The sequence below is a fragment of the Pyxicephalus adspersus genome, chromosome 3 (assembly GCF_032062135.1).
Source record: "Pyxicephalus adspersus chromosome 3, UCB_Pads_2.0, whole genome shotgun sequence".
Lineage (NCBI taxonomy): Eukaryota > Metazoa > Chordata > Amphibia > Anura > Pyxicephalidae > Pyxicephalus > Pyxicephalus adspersus.
In genome coordinates this window covers 13,229,797-13,244,503 of record NC_092860.1, presented here as the reverse complement: position 1 = coordinate 13,244,503, position 14,707 = coordinate 13,229,797, and the positions used below count along the sequence as shown (strand labels likewise).

Genomic DNA, 14,707 nt, shown 5'->3' with positions numbered 1-14,707 from the left:
CTGCAGAGGATGTTTGTCTTCAGACTCTCTCTCTCTCATTGCAGGAAGGTGAAGATAGATTTAGCCAATAGTGGACAAATTTAACAAGTAGCCATGCTAAATGTGATATGCATTCATAAAAATTTCAATTAATTAAAAAAACTAAAAAAACTCTTTTGAGTAATGTATTGCACAAAGAATACAGATGGAAAACATGCTGATATCGCACTATAGGTTTCCTTGAACTTACTGGTCTTCTACGGAAAAAAAGTCATCTCCCATCCAGGAACCGACTGCGCCATCTGCTGGCTGATAGCGAATATCCAACTCAACAAAAATCTGTACATATAACAACAGACAGCATATAAAATTATTTAAAACAGTATTTTTATAGCGCCAACATATTACACTGCGCTGTACAATAAATAAAGGTTGCAAATGATGGACAGATACAGACAGTGACACGGGGACCCTGTCCAACCTAAGAGGTGGGGGAAGTAGCACACAATATAATTAATTATGGCAACTAAATGTTCTCAGTCTTCCAGGTTGAATGGTGCCCAGGACATGCTGTGCTCTTTGGGGGACATCACCATAGCACTTTGCAATACCAGTATATTGATGAAGAAGGCATAGCTGATGTCACATTGACCCAGTCACATTAATGTCTCTGCATTAATGAATGCCGCTTACCATTGATAGATGGTCCAGGGGAGCATTGGGGGGGGCTCTAATGTAAGGTCTTTAAAAAAGTAGCCATCCTTAGGGGCAACAACATGTCCAATAACTCCCACTGCACTGGATTTCACATTCTCAGAAGTCATGTACTTAGCAGCCATTCTGCATTCTAAAGCAGAAGGTGACATCAGAAGGAACTGAGTACAACCAAACCATGACAAGCACAAGATCACTATAGTCTTTACTAGCAAAGCTCTTTGCACAAAGAGAAAAAAAAAGTGTGACACACAATGGGACTTTGTAAATAACATATAGAGTCTGCAAAAAGCAAACATAAAACACAGAAAAAGCAAACTGCAGCAGACTCTCATAGCAATATAACCGACCAAGTGCCTGAAATAAAGAATGTCAGCTCAGTAAAGATCTGCAATGTATTGTAGCTTTCCAGTCCTTAGTTGTGGTCTTTTTTTATTTTAACCCAGTGATCCTGCATGTAACACATTTGCTTTCCTAGAATGACAACACTCACCATAATAATTCTATGGAGGATCAGCCTAGGACAGGAGCGCCACAACTCCCTATTTCAGCCTTTCACAACCTTTTTTACATTGGGGAAAACTTGAAATAACTTTCAGATCTTCAAGGAACCCCTTCTATAAATATTTTATCCACAGCTCACAGTACATTAGCATGGTGATCAATGAGAAGAATGCCCCTTATATTGCTGGCCTCTGGGAAAAATGTCATCCATACAGATAGCCAAAGAGATCATTGGTGTCATTTAAACTAACCTGAGAGGTACAAATTGCTCATTGCTCGAGGAACCCCTAGCAAATTCTAGAAGAACCGTAGGGTTCCGTGCAATTTTGGTTCAGAAACACTGCCCTATTTCCATTTCTCCATAACAGGCAAAAAGCACAGGGAGTTACAAGCTTACTAAATAATTTCAAGGGCATATACCAAAACACTTTTGATGGTATATTCAAAAAAAAAACTAGAGAAAACATATACAGCAAAAACCTGATAGTTATTTTTTAGGCTAATTCATTTGGATGGCATTTATGAGAAAATATGCAATATTGGGGAGATTTATGAAAAGAGAAGTATAACCCAATCTGGCTAAAATGTTTTGGCTACTCAATACATAAACCCCACAGTGATGTTCCTATTACAACTTCAGGGAAACTGTAGTGTCATCTTACCTGTTTGTGAAAACCTTGCTGCAGTTGTAAACTTTGATAGTTAGGACCTCGTCAGATATTTTTCCATAGTGCGGCCACCTGAAATGCTGAAAAGAAATCCAAGAATCAGTAGGAGTAGCTGCTTAGCCCCTATGTCTAAGATAGTGGTCTTCTGGTAAGGGCCTACAGCGGGCTCATGAGGTTTGAAGCCCTCAGCCGTCAATTACCAAGGCCTGACTTCTGCACAATTCTAATACCAAATATTAGGTAAGGCAGTAGAATGCTAAGACTATTTAGGTATTTGTAAAGGATTTTCAGCTCATGTGGCTAATGCATATGATGCCATAGAACCAGTCAGGCTACCACAGCTCAATGGTGGAGACAGATTGGGTCCTAGACAGGCTCACAGGTACGGAAATGGTTCCATCCATGGTACTAGCACAAGTTGTGTCAATTGCATTGTTCATATCTAAACTGCCCACCTAACCTCTCCCAGTCAGTCCCAGAAAAACAGAAAAGAATCTACTCTGTGTCTATTTTTTATTAAAGTATATCTTAGGCTCAGATTTTGTGCGGAGAATTCCTAAATGTTAGTCATCAAAACAGTAGGAGAAGGCAAATCTTCCAGCAGGTATAATGGTCTCAGTTAAAGCAGAACCATAGCTTAGGCAGGTTCATTTTTGCAGGTGACTGGTGATGTCCCATCTGCAATGAAACAAACTTACCTGCCTGATAACTGATAATTTTGAGCTGTGTATGGACATACGATGCCAGGATGTGCTGGGTATCCTGGTATTATTCCTTTCTGCAGGGACCAAATGAACTCCCTAGTGCAGGAATTACATCATTCCAGGTTAGCGAATCAGGATGGCAAAAGTTCTGACTCTTGGAAGAGCACCAGGTGACGATGGCAGGAACGAGGACAGGTGAGTGCATCTAAAAATTGGGATCAGGCAGCCTATTTTCAACTTTAATTGTCCAAGAAGTGACTTTTTGATGTTAAGTCTCCAAGACAGAAAGTGAAATCTCCTCAAAAAGGCAAAAGGAGCAAAAAAAAAAGCCCATCATTTTTATCATACAAAACCTGTTTGAATCAGGTCAAATGCAGATCTTAGGAGGTCCATTTCAGGTAAATTGTATCTGTCAATGAATGATCAATGATCTCTGGAGTATCTCAAGATTATGTCAAACTGATCCCCATTGACATAAGCCTAATGCCGGTCAACACAGACTCTTTCAATGGCACTGGCTGAGTGCACCCCCTAGAAATGCTAAAGTATTTTTTTTAATAATTCAAGAGCAGAACTATGTATTCCGGTTACATATGAGCTCCAAGCAGATGAAAAAAACAGAATTACCAACATTGTACATGGTCCTGAGTCGTCCGGGCATCTGTCCCAGAGACTGTGAGATGGGCAGTTGCATCTTTGCCTCTTTTTCTGAGTTCTTCTTCCTACGTCACCTGACCCAGGCACGAGATAGGGTGACATAGGTCGTCAAGTTTTTCTCTTTTCACGAAAAAGCTCCTTCTGAATGAGCACATAAGAGCCTCCTGGGATGCGTGACGTAGATATCCCGGGAGGCTCGTCGTTCCCATTCATTCGCGACCGAGAATCGAGAATTAGGGGGCAGTGCTGCACCTTTTTTATATAAAAAAAAAAGATGTTGCAAAAAAAAAAAAAAAAAACAAACAACAGAATTTTTTCCTAACCCTTTTATGTAAAGTGAAATTTCGGAGTTTAGGCACGCTTTAAGTATATTCTAACAAGGGACATACTGACAGGAGAGAGCAAAGTGAACAGAATTATTATTGCATTTCTGTTCCTTTGTTGTCCTATCAGAAGAATGCAAGAGCAAATGTGACACCACTATATTCCTTAAATCTAATAGAGAAAGTGCTGTCTGTGCAGATCTGCATAGGTATATGAATCATAAAAGTGGCTGAACAGAACTGCAAATTCACCAGCACGCATATGTGTATCTCAATATTCTATTTAGCTGTGAATACATATTTTGCTTGTATCAGTCATGTGATAATAAGAAGACCACATGTTTCATGATAGCTGCCCTTTAAAAAAGCCCAGGTATTATTAAGTATTGTCTGCAGTGACTCAGTGGCCAAGTAGCCAAGCACTGTGTCATTACACAACTTCCTTGACAGTAAAAGGAATGTTACTGGAGGCTATTTTAGTTTTAACAAGTTGTCACTTCTGACCTACCCACTAGACAAATAAACCAAGAAATCACGCTGTGCACTCTGAAAAACAAACTGGTTCAAAGTATAATATTTAGGTGATGTCGTACTTAGTAGGTAGGAGAGACCTTGGCCTAATATCAAGAGGAAGTGTCACTGAAGGAAAAGCTTTAAAATAAATTCATCTGTACCCTGTAGTATAAATATATAGATTACATAGACTATAGATATATTCATATGTTTTGGTTTCATGTTCAGGAACCCTAAAATGAAGGGCAAATAATACAAATATTGATAGCATTTAAAGACCCAAAATACACGAAAAATGTATTAGAAAGTGAAGCATGAGGAATTACTTTCTTTAAAGCGGACCTATAACTACATTTTTAACATTATATAAAAGGTGGCAGTTTGGTAATTTTTTTTATTCTTAAATGGTTTTCTCAAACATTTGATGGGGAGGACCCCCCAGCTGTAATGGCTGAAGGGGAAATCCCAGGAGGCTGCGGGCTGCTTCGCCAAGATTGGGGATGCGTCATAAGGAACTTTCCAGAAATGTAGAAAACACATGCGCAATGAGATCTGCACTTTTTTACATTTTACATTTTCAGGAAGGGGAGATAAGTCACCCTTGTGACGAACGCCCTCTCAGCCTGCACCCCTGCGCATAGACTTTCCAGCACGCTCAGCAAGGTTACCTCTGTTAGCCTTTGCCACTAACACCATCACAGGTAGACTGCCACCATGTGCTTAGACGGAAGCACGCACCGTTACCCCTGACAACTGCAATTATGCTTCTGCTTCTTTAGGTTCACCCGCTGTCACTCCAGACAGGGATGTCTCAGAAATTACAATGTTTATAGAAGTGTTTCAGGTTAGCAAGTTACACTCAATCTACTTAGAGCATTCAGAGATTCAGCTCACACTTTTTATAGTGTTTAATAAGTAAAAACATACAAACACAGAGCATAAACAAATTATAGAAAAATAACAACTAATCTAAGAACAATAACAGAACGATAGCAGAACTAAAGCAACAGCATAAAATAAAAGGGAAACTGTGAAATAATACTAAGGTAGAGTTGGTTTGCCTTGGTTATTAGTCAGAGTCACTGGGCTCCCTGCAGTGCTCAATGCGTCAGTTGTTGCCGTTGTCCTTAGCAACAAGATGGTGTCAGTGAGAGCTGTCTCTAGCCTTACATCTTTTTCTATGCCAACAACAGAGATGGGACTAATACAACAATCCAATGACAGCGGGGTGGGGGCTGTCTGAAGGGCTGTGTCCACATGGAGTATGATGCTCTGTGGACACTTCCAAAATGCCCTTGTTTTAGCCATAATATTTTCACGAGTACAGGTTTTATGAATGGCCTGATTGCTCCAGATATCTGGCAAAAAGGCTGAGCTGTGCAACAACAGCTATGGTCGACAAGATATCCGGCAATCCTGCACGTGTTAAGGATGACTCACTTCATCCTGGCCAATCAAGGCTGCCAAAGAGAAGTAAGAAAAAGATGACGGCACCCTGTGAGGGAATAGGGAGAGATGAGTATCATGGGGTTTAATTTTCCAAGCTTAGAGATATATCCGTTCAAAATGGATAAATCACTGCGCTATGTTACATAGTTACATAGTAAGTGAGGTTGAAAAAAGACATAAGTCCATCAAGGTCAACCACTAGAAAAATAAACATATCCCAGATATAAAACCTTATAGACTTAGTTGGTCCAGAGGAAGGCAAAAAAAAACCCTGGTACAATTTACTTCAACAGGGGAAAATAATTACTTCCTATATCCATGAGGCAATTAAATGTTCCCTGGATCAACAGTCACTGTTATCTTTACTTTAAAGTTTTAATACCCAGTTATATTCTGTGCTTCTAGATAATGAGCAAACATCAAAGATTTATAACAAAACAGCAACATATCTCACAGCCATTTACATATCATTGGAAATAAATTTAAAAAGCCTTAAAGCTTCAATGACAAAACTAATGCATCAGGATAAAGAGTCCTATTTTTCAATTAGATCTTAATATTTCAGGCACATTTTTTAAAATAAAATCTCTTATTTTTGTGTGAAAGTTTTGTGAATGGTGTCGGTTGTGTTTATTTATATATATTGAAATATACTGAAGAAGATTGATTTTATAATACAGCTTCTCTGAGCTGAAAAACAGGGGACCATCAGAAACCTGCACAATTCAAAATAAGCAATTTAGAAAAAGAGATTTTTTTGGAATTGAATCCTCATGTCATTATGATCAGTAAGCCCAAAGTTCAATTCAAATCTTGACTTTTCCTTTAAATTTTCCTGCTTCCTTTTGCCTCCAGAGCTTACTTATTGGTCCTGTATAGTAACAGACAGTCTGATTGACCTATAGGAAGTCTCCAAAGCCAGATAGGGGCAGGGCCAGACTACATTTGTAAAATGGCATACAAGATAAGGCGCCTTTATGTCTGAATGCACACATTTTATTGATTTGATCGCTGATATTTATTATAACTTGCAGCCCTGTATATATTATGAGGAGGGGTGTATTACACTAGAAGTGGGGTATAGGCTTTTGGTGCTTGGCCCTATCTAAGCAGAAACTTTCTAACAAAGTCTGAAATGTTCTATTATATAAAACATTCTACAGGGGAACATTTCCCATTCTCATTGTTTTGATTATTCTTCGGTGGAATGCGGAATATGATAATGGACAAAACATAGCTGCAGTCTACTGGAACAAATATGTTTTTTCCCCATCAAACAAAACACATACCTTTCATATTGTGAAATGTTTTTTTTTATCGTTTTCAGGATGAACACCAGACAAATATAAAACATTGTTACATCTAGTTACTCGGGGTGTAGATATCACAGGGGTGCAGTCACAAGGGAACCGAAGGAGGAGGAGGGGGCTGATATTTAGGGACAGTATGGCTGCTTTTTGTTTGCTTTTTTTGGTTTTGCAATCCCATACAAGTCTAGGGGAAGGGAAGGTAAAACCCACTTGGATCAGGTTAGATGCAACTGTCAATGAATTCTGAATTTCTTAAAAGTGTCTCAAACTATTGCCATTGAGGGAGGGTGCCTACAGATTTTCTTTGTGTATTTTATAATCTAAACCATGATCTCTCTGCAATTGAACCTCAAGCTATGTGCTATGATAAGCAAAAATTGTCTAAATACAAAATCAAACCTATTCCTGTATTAGTCTCAGTGTGTTTTCTTGCAGTATGCCATTTTTGTGTAGGCACTTCCTGGTATGAAGACCAGTCAGTGCTGCTTTCTTCCCTTGTGCTGGGTGACCGGTCTTAACTCCGCCCCCTCTGTAGTTTTCTACAGAAAGCTTGCAGTAGGTGGGGATCCTAGGTCCCTCCCACAGCTCTTCTCTCTGCACAAGCTATGTACAGTATAATATTAATATCACAGCAATTTTACCAGGTAGTGACAGTGTTTGAAAGATTGAAAATTAAATATTTGTGATAATAAAAGAATATATTTAGATTCTGTGGCCACAATTCAGCTTTAACCCAAACCAGAATATTCCATCAGAAGGGACCTGGCAGTGCTGATGTCGCCTCTTTTTATGTTCCACTTATTTCCCGCTCTTACCCCAACGAAACTCCCAGCCCACAATTGGGAGCGAATTGGCCATTTATTAAACACAACATTTGTATATGAATAAAATTTACAGCCATAAATCCTAAAACCAGAATTTCCCAAACAATATTGTCTAACTTTAACCTGGCAGCCCCACCTGGTTGCAGGTGAGATCAGTGACCTGAGCAAAACACCCCCCTGGGTCTTCCCTCTGGAATGATCCTCCTGTCCCCTGGTGCACCAACTGGGAACAAACCCAATCCGGCAGACCCTTGGCTTCCTGAACCTCTGTCCGTACTTACAACACTGCTACTTTAGGAGGCGCTACACCTAAGCTAGATCCTCCCACCCCCATGACAGTCACTACCATACTGCCCATGAGGAACCCAAACTGCTTAGCTCACCGTTACCACCACAGGGAACATTTTTCTGAATGTTCCCTCTTCCTATTTGCCCCCTATTTAAAAAAAACTCCCTGCAATCTCCTTTGACCTACCCCACCTATTGACCTCTCCTGACCCTTATACATTAACTCTTTCTAGTTGCTTCTTCAGCCCATACGGGCATGGACCCCTTGCCCCTACACTCGGTTTATTCCCCCTGGTACAGGCTTCTATTTTCTCTGGGTTTCTATATAATATACAATATATTCTATATGATTCACTAAAGTCATGTCAGTTCCTCCTGACCTGTGGGTGAAACAGCAGAATAGGAATGTCATGATCCCAATGTACATTTTAATAAAATACGGCCTCGCTGTGCGGCAGAATAGAATGGCTTTGGCCAGCCTGGTCTATGTCTGGAGTTTAATTACATTCTGCCTGGGAAGCCACAATGAGAATATCACCATCAGATTGTATAGAAGTGTTTGTGATTGTTCCAAGCAGAGCTCTATACCATGCTGACAGCTACAATAGATATATTTATGTTTTCCTTTTAAAGGCTGCATGTGGTGGATTTATATATAATATATTTATTTATTGAAGGGCAGAAAATATCAATTTTATTTTTGTTAGGTGAATATAACACATTGTATAGGACTATTTATTATTGATCTGTAACTATTTATAAATGTATACAATGTTTATTTGTAATGCAAAGGTGGTAAATAAATTGTAAAAGACAAAGAACCAAATTAATAAAAGGTAAAAATAGAACACAAGTTCAAGAAACATTAAAGCCTATTCATATATCCCTATTTAATGTACAGTGCTGCGTAATATGTTGGCGCTATATAAATCATGTTCATTAACAATAATAATAATAATAATCCTGGTCTGCTCTGGTACAATAAAATGCACCAGTTCTCACGTTACCATGCTTTATAATAGGGTAGACCATTATATGAATGCACTGCCCTAAACAACACGATCTTATTAGTGCTCTGGCCTTTGCAGCGCTAGGTCCCGGGTTCGAATCTCGGCCAGGACACGATCTGCAAAGAGTTTGCAGGTTCTCCCTGTGTTTGCATGGGTTTTCCCTGGGTACTCCGGTTTCCTCCTACATCCCAAAAACATGCAGTTGGGTAACTGGCTTCCCCCAAAATGAACTTAGACTGTACTAAAGACACATGACGATGAAGGGACATTAGATTGTGAGCCCCTTTGAGTGACATGACTATGGACTTTGTACAGTGCTGTGTTATATGATGGTGCTATATAAATACTGTGTAATAATAATATAGTGTACAGAGGTCCCCCAATGTTGTTCATTATTCTGCCACAGCCGTTTTATTTCACTTTATTATAGGGATCTGACTTTTTCTAATTTAATTCCTAAACAATGGCCAAATACAATGGCAATGCTGTCAAGGGGTCAATGTCATTGAAATGTCAATGAGTCTCATTGGGCAGAAGCGGGAACGACCCCTGTGTAATGGAGGATAGTACAGCGATAGTACTGCTCGCTCACCCTCTGCCCTCCACTCTCCATATAACAGAACCTCTCTGTGTGTACACTCATTAGTTCATCTGTCCCTTGAAACAAAAGATTGCAAAAGGATGCAAGAACATTTCGGTTTAGTGCATGGTGTACTGCATTTCTGGCAGAATTAACAGGAAGTTTGGGTATACTTGAAGAAAATGGACATAGCCTGCAAAAACAAAAACAAATGGATCCAAAGCACCTAGGAATTTCTAGGTTGCAATATGCTATGCTTCTGGCTGGGAAATGGATGGATAGACGTATGGATGGATGGATGGAAGCATGGATGAATGAATGGATGTTTTGATGTATGAATGGATGAATGGATAGGTGCATGGATGAATGGCTGGATAGAAGGATGCATGAATGAATGAATGAATGAATGAATGAATGGATGGATGGATGGATAGGTGCATGGATGCATGAATGCATGGATAGATGAATAGATGAATGAATTAATGAATGAATGTATGAATGGATGGATGGATAGGTGCATGGATGAATGAATGGATGGATAGGTGCTTGAATGCATGGATAGATGAATAGATAAATGAATGGATGGATAGGTGCATGGATGCATGAATGCATGGATAGATGAATAGATGAAGAGATAAATGAAAAGATGAATGGATAGATGAACAGATGAATGGACGGATGGCACAAACTCATTCTATAAAGACTTTCCACGGTCTGCAGCCTCCTTCAGCCAGACCCAATCTGTGATCCGCATTCACCTTTGTGAGAGTTTTACAGTGAGAGATAACGCAGAGGTTTGCCACACATCTCCCTTCTGTGTATTCTATGATGAAGGACAAACATTTCCACAAACCTCACTGATCTGTATCTGTGCCTTGCTATGCACACACATGTCTCCAGCACTCACACAGCACTGGAATTCTATAATTATTCTATTCCGGGGGTGGAACTGCAGGTGTACATTTCCTGCAAGTGCCCATACAGGTGTCTATGTGAGAATGCATTACATGCTGGCCAGTGGGAAGAATGTCACCCTTATAGATAGCCAAAATGATCATTGGCGTCACTTAAACTGACCTGAGAGGCACAAACTGCTCATTGCTCAAGGAACCCCCAGCAACCTCTGGAGGAATCCTGGTTGAGAAACACTGGTATAGAGTATACTGGTACATTAGACCATTGGGGCATCTATGGGGATCCATGTAGTTGAGACTTTCAGCTGATCCAATTGTTTGTACAGTGCCACATAATATGTTGGTGCTAAATAAATAGAAGGTCAATAATAACTATTACCTGCACTTGGAAAGTGTGACGACTAAACGGAATGATTTAGAATATATTCTTGTAATATACAATGGATTGTTTCAGCTGCATATATGAGTTTATCCACAAAGCCAACAGCTGTTCAAAAAAATGAATGTCATTTCAATAAAAAAAGTACAAAAAAATGATTGTATTTTGGAATTAAATATTCTGAACTATCTATGCAGAGGGCATCTATGGAGTTTCCACATGTCTAAATATACGGCTGATTCCCACCTTGGCTGGTATAATCTTCAGTGAATATCGATCCCCTTGTAGCAATCGTCATTGTGCAGTATCACTGAGCAGGAAGCAGATCTTACATAGGGAATGAACAAATATGGCTGCCTCCATGTGTAATCACACATTATACACAGAAAAAGTTTTTATTTTTGCACACTAATATGGATTTTTTATAATTATGATCAAAATATAGAAAAAAAACACTATAATAAGATTATAATTACACCTAGGTTAATCTCGGTGAATGCCCTGAAGCTGCTGGATTAGCATGACTTCTTTCTATATCTCTCAGCACCGCTGATATCCATTTTTTCCCATCACAGCTTTGCACATAAACGATTCAGAACACAAAGGACAAAATTCTAATTAATTATCAGACTTTACAGACTTACTGGGAAATCCTTTGATCCTCCAATCAAAGCAATTATCATTAAGCCCAATTCAAATCCTCCCTAATTGAGAAGCCGTCCATTCATTAATCAACCATTAGGAGACGAGGAAAGGTTACTCATCTAGGGGAAGCCTAATGAGGACAAACCCGGCTCATTTATATCTGAACGGTACAACGCTCCCTGGTAAAGTGGGATTGGATCATCATAGCGAGATGGTGATTTGTAAACAGAAAAAAGTGAAAATAAAAAGTTTTATTAGGTTCAGTTAGGTTATTTGGCTTCCCCAAAATTGACCTTAAACATGACTATGGTATGGACATTAGATTGTGAGCTCCTTTGAGGGACAGCTAGTGACATGACTATGGACTTTGTACAGCGCTGTGTATTATGTTGGTGCTATATAAATGCTGTGTAATAATGATACAATATGAGCGTTAAAGTGATATATAGCAATACATCCAATTGCTTTACAACCGACTGCCAAAGAAATGTCATTGGTTGCCAATACTTTTTTACTTCCAAATAATGTCAGATTAAATCATTTCATCTTTTGTACACAATACGAGCTGCTGATTGACATACACCAACATGTCTGATTGCTTTACATCTGATTACTGGATAAGAAAAAGTTGGAAATAATCTGTATTGAGTACATTTTATGTTGGATTCACTGGAGATCAGATTGTTATATTGTTCGGTTGTGCAAGATCTTCTGTATGCATATTACAAAAAGAGATTCTGATTGAGATACACCAACACATCCAATCGCTTCAAAACTGATTGACCAGCAAAGAAATGGTTGCACATGTAAGTATATTTTACTTCTGAATTCTGATCAGATCATTCTATCCAAAGCAATCACTCTGATTTGTAGAATATGTTTGTATACCATACAACAGTTTTCCATCAAGATATACCAACAATAACCATCAAAACCAATCAACCAGCAATAAAACAATTTGGAATTTGGAATGATCAGTCACAAGTTCATTTATGTCTGATTGACTTCAGATCCTTTTATTTAAAGCAATGGCTTGGATGTGAAACATTCTTTGTACAATATGCATGAGCTTCCCACTGAGATATAAAAACATGTCTGATCACTTCACAACCGATTGGCTGCAGAATAAATGATTGGAAACAATTACTCATGACTACATTTTACTTCTAATTGACATTGGATCAGATCGTGTTATCGAAAGAGAAAGATTCTTTATAAACATCATACAACATGAGCCGAGATACACCAACACGTCTGATTGCTTCACACTTGATCAACCAGTAAAAAAATGGTTGGAAATAATTTGGTGGCAAATAAAATTTACTTCCCACTGACATAACATCATTCTATTGAAAGCAATCATTCTGATATGCAAGATCCTCTGTACACATGATATAACATGAGATTCTGATTGAGATTAACCAATATGTCCGATACCTTTAAAACTGATCAACTGCTGAAGAAATAGTTGGAAACGATTGGTTACTAATATATGTTTCTTCCAATTGTCTACACTCAGATTATTTTATCAATAGCAATCACTCAGATGAAGATTCTTTGTATATATAATACAACATTAACTTCCTAATGAGATATACTAACATGTCCAATCAATTCACAACCAATTATCAGTGAAGAAATGGTTGGAAATAATTGGTTGCAAGTATATTTTACTTCTGATTTGGATCATTTTACTAAAAGACTCAGATATGCAGGATCCTTTCTACACATTATGCAATATGAGCTTCCAGCTGAGTTATACCAACAATTTCCCTTTTTTGACTTTGGATTGTTCTATGGAAAGTGATCTCTCGGATGTGCAAGATCCTTTGTAACATGAGCTTGCAAACACATCCAATCACTTCCAAACTGATCTACCAACGAAGACATGGTTGCAAACAATCGGCTGCCAGTACATTTTACTTCCAACTAAATAATTTTATTTAAAATAATTGCTGAGATGTGTAAGATCTCTAATGCATCATGATATTGCTAAGAGATACCAACATGGCTGATCGCTTTACCTCTGATCGTCTGGGAAAGAAATGGTTGAAAACGATCTGTTGCAAGTACATTTTGCTTCTGATTGATTTCAGATTGGATCATTTTATGGAAAGTCCAATACCAATACACCCGTTTACTTTACAACCAATCAACTGCCATAGAAGTAGTTGCAATTACTCAGTTACAATTCATGTTACTTTGGAATGACTTCAGATCAGATCATTTTATCAAATGTGATCACTCAGATGTGCAAGATCATTTTCACACGATACAATAAGAGCTTGTGATTGAGATATACTAACACATCTGATCGTTTCACAACAGGTTTATTGCTTAATAAATAGTTGTAAATGATCAGCTGCAATCAAATTTTACTTCCGACTGACTTCAGATTGGTTTGTTTTATTGAAAGTGATTTCTCTGATGTGCAAGTAAAATATCTGCCAGTGTGCACTCAGGATGGATTATTATTATTTTATTATTAAACAAGATTGGTATAGAGCCAACATATTACGCAGCTCTGTACATTAAATATGGGTAGCAAATGACACACAAACACAGACAGTGACACAGGAGGAGAGGACCCTGCCCCAAAGAGCTTGAAATCTATGAGGTGGGGGAAGTAACACACAATAAGAGGGGGGTATGTAGTGGTGGGTAATTAGAGAGGGTTTAGGAGACAGAATAAGAGGGGTAGGCAAGTTTGAAAAGATGGGTTTTGAGTGCTCTTTTAAATAAGCGTAAAATAGAAGCAAGACGAATAAGACGAGGAAATCCATTCCATAGAATCGGGGCAGCTCTAGAAAAGTCTTGGAGCCGTGCGTGTGATGAGGTTATGAGTGACGATTGGCCAGATTTGTTTTATTCCGATCCCTTTTTAAACAGGCGATCCTATTAAATTGGCACAGAATTCCATGATCATTTTGTAGCATGTATGGGTTGTCATACAATCCCTGTATCATTTACACATATACATTAGAATTTCCCTTCCTACAATAGCAATAGAAGTTGTGTGGACAGAAGAAATACCTTCTTACCTCTAAAGGTCAGAGTCGCTTGTCGTTCATGTTTTCCTGGGAGATTGGTCACCCTCTTCAGGCTGATGCGGAGTGACATGGTGCCCGGGCTGATCTATTCCTCTACCAGGCCCCTGTGTATGTGGGTATCATTCCAGCACTGAGGGTGCACATAGACCGACAGATACAATCACCCACCCTGGTGTGCTATGTCCTGGCCGCATAC

The 14,707-nt window shown here is 38.8% G+C and overlaps 1 protein-coding gene across 1 annotated transcript in view; it reads right to left on the bottom strand.

Annotated features, from left to right (window-relative positions):
- LOC140325375 (fer-1-like protein 4) overlaps window positions 1-14,707 on the bottom strand; it is a 63,818-nt gene extending 49,111 nt beyond the window's left edge. The window contains exons 1-2 of the mRNA XM_072403199.1: window positions 14,495-14,707; window positions 230-318 (exon numbers count right to left, since the gene is read on the bottom strand). Coding sequence (XP_072259300.1) covers window positions 230-318; window positions 14,495-14,581 — 176 coding nt within the window. The 5' untranslated portion in view covers window positions 14,582-14,707. The remainder of the gene's footprint in view (window positions 1-229; window positions 319-14,494) is intronic.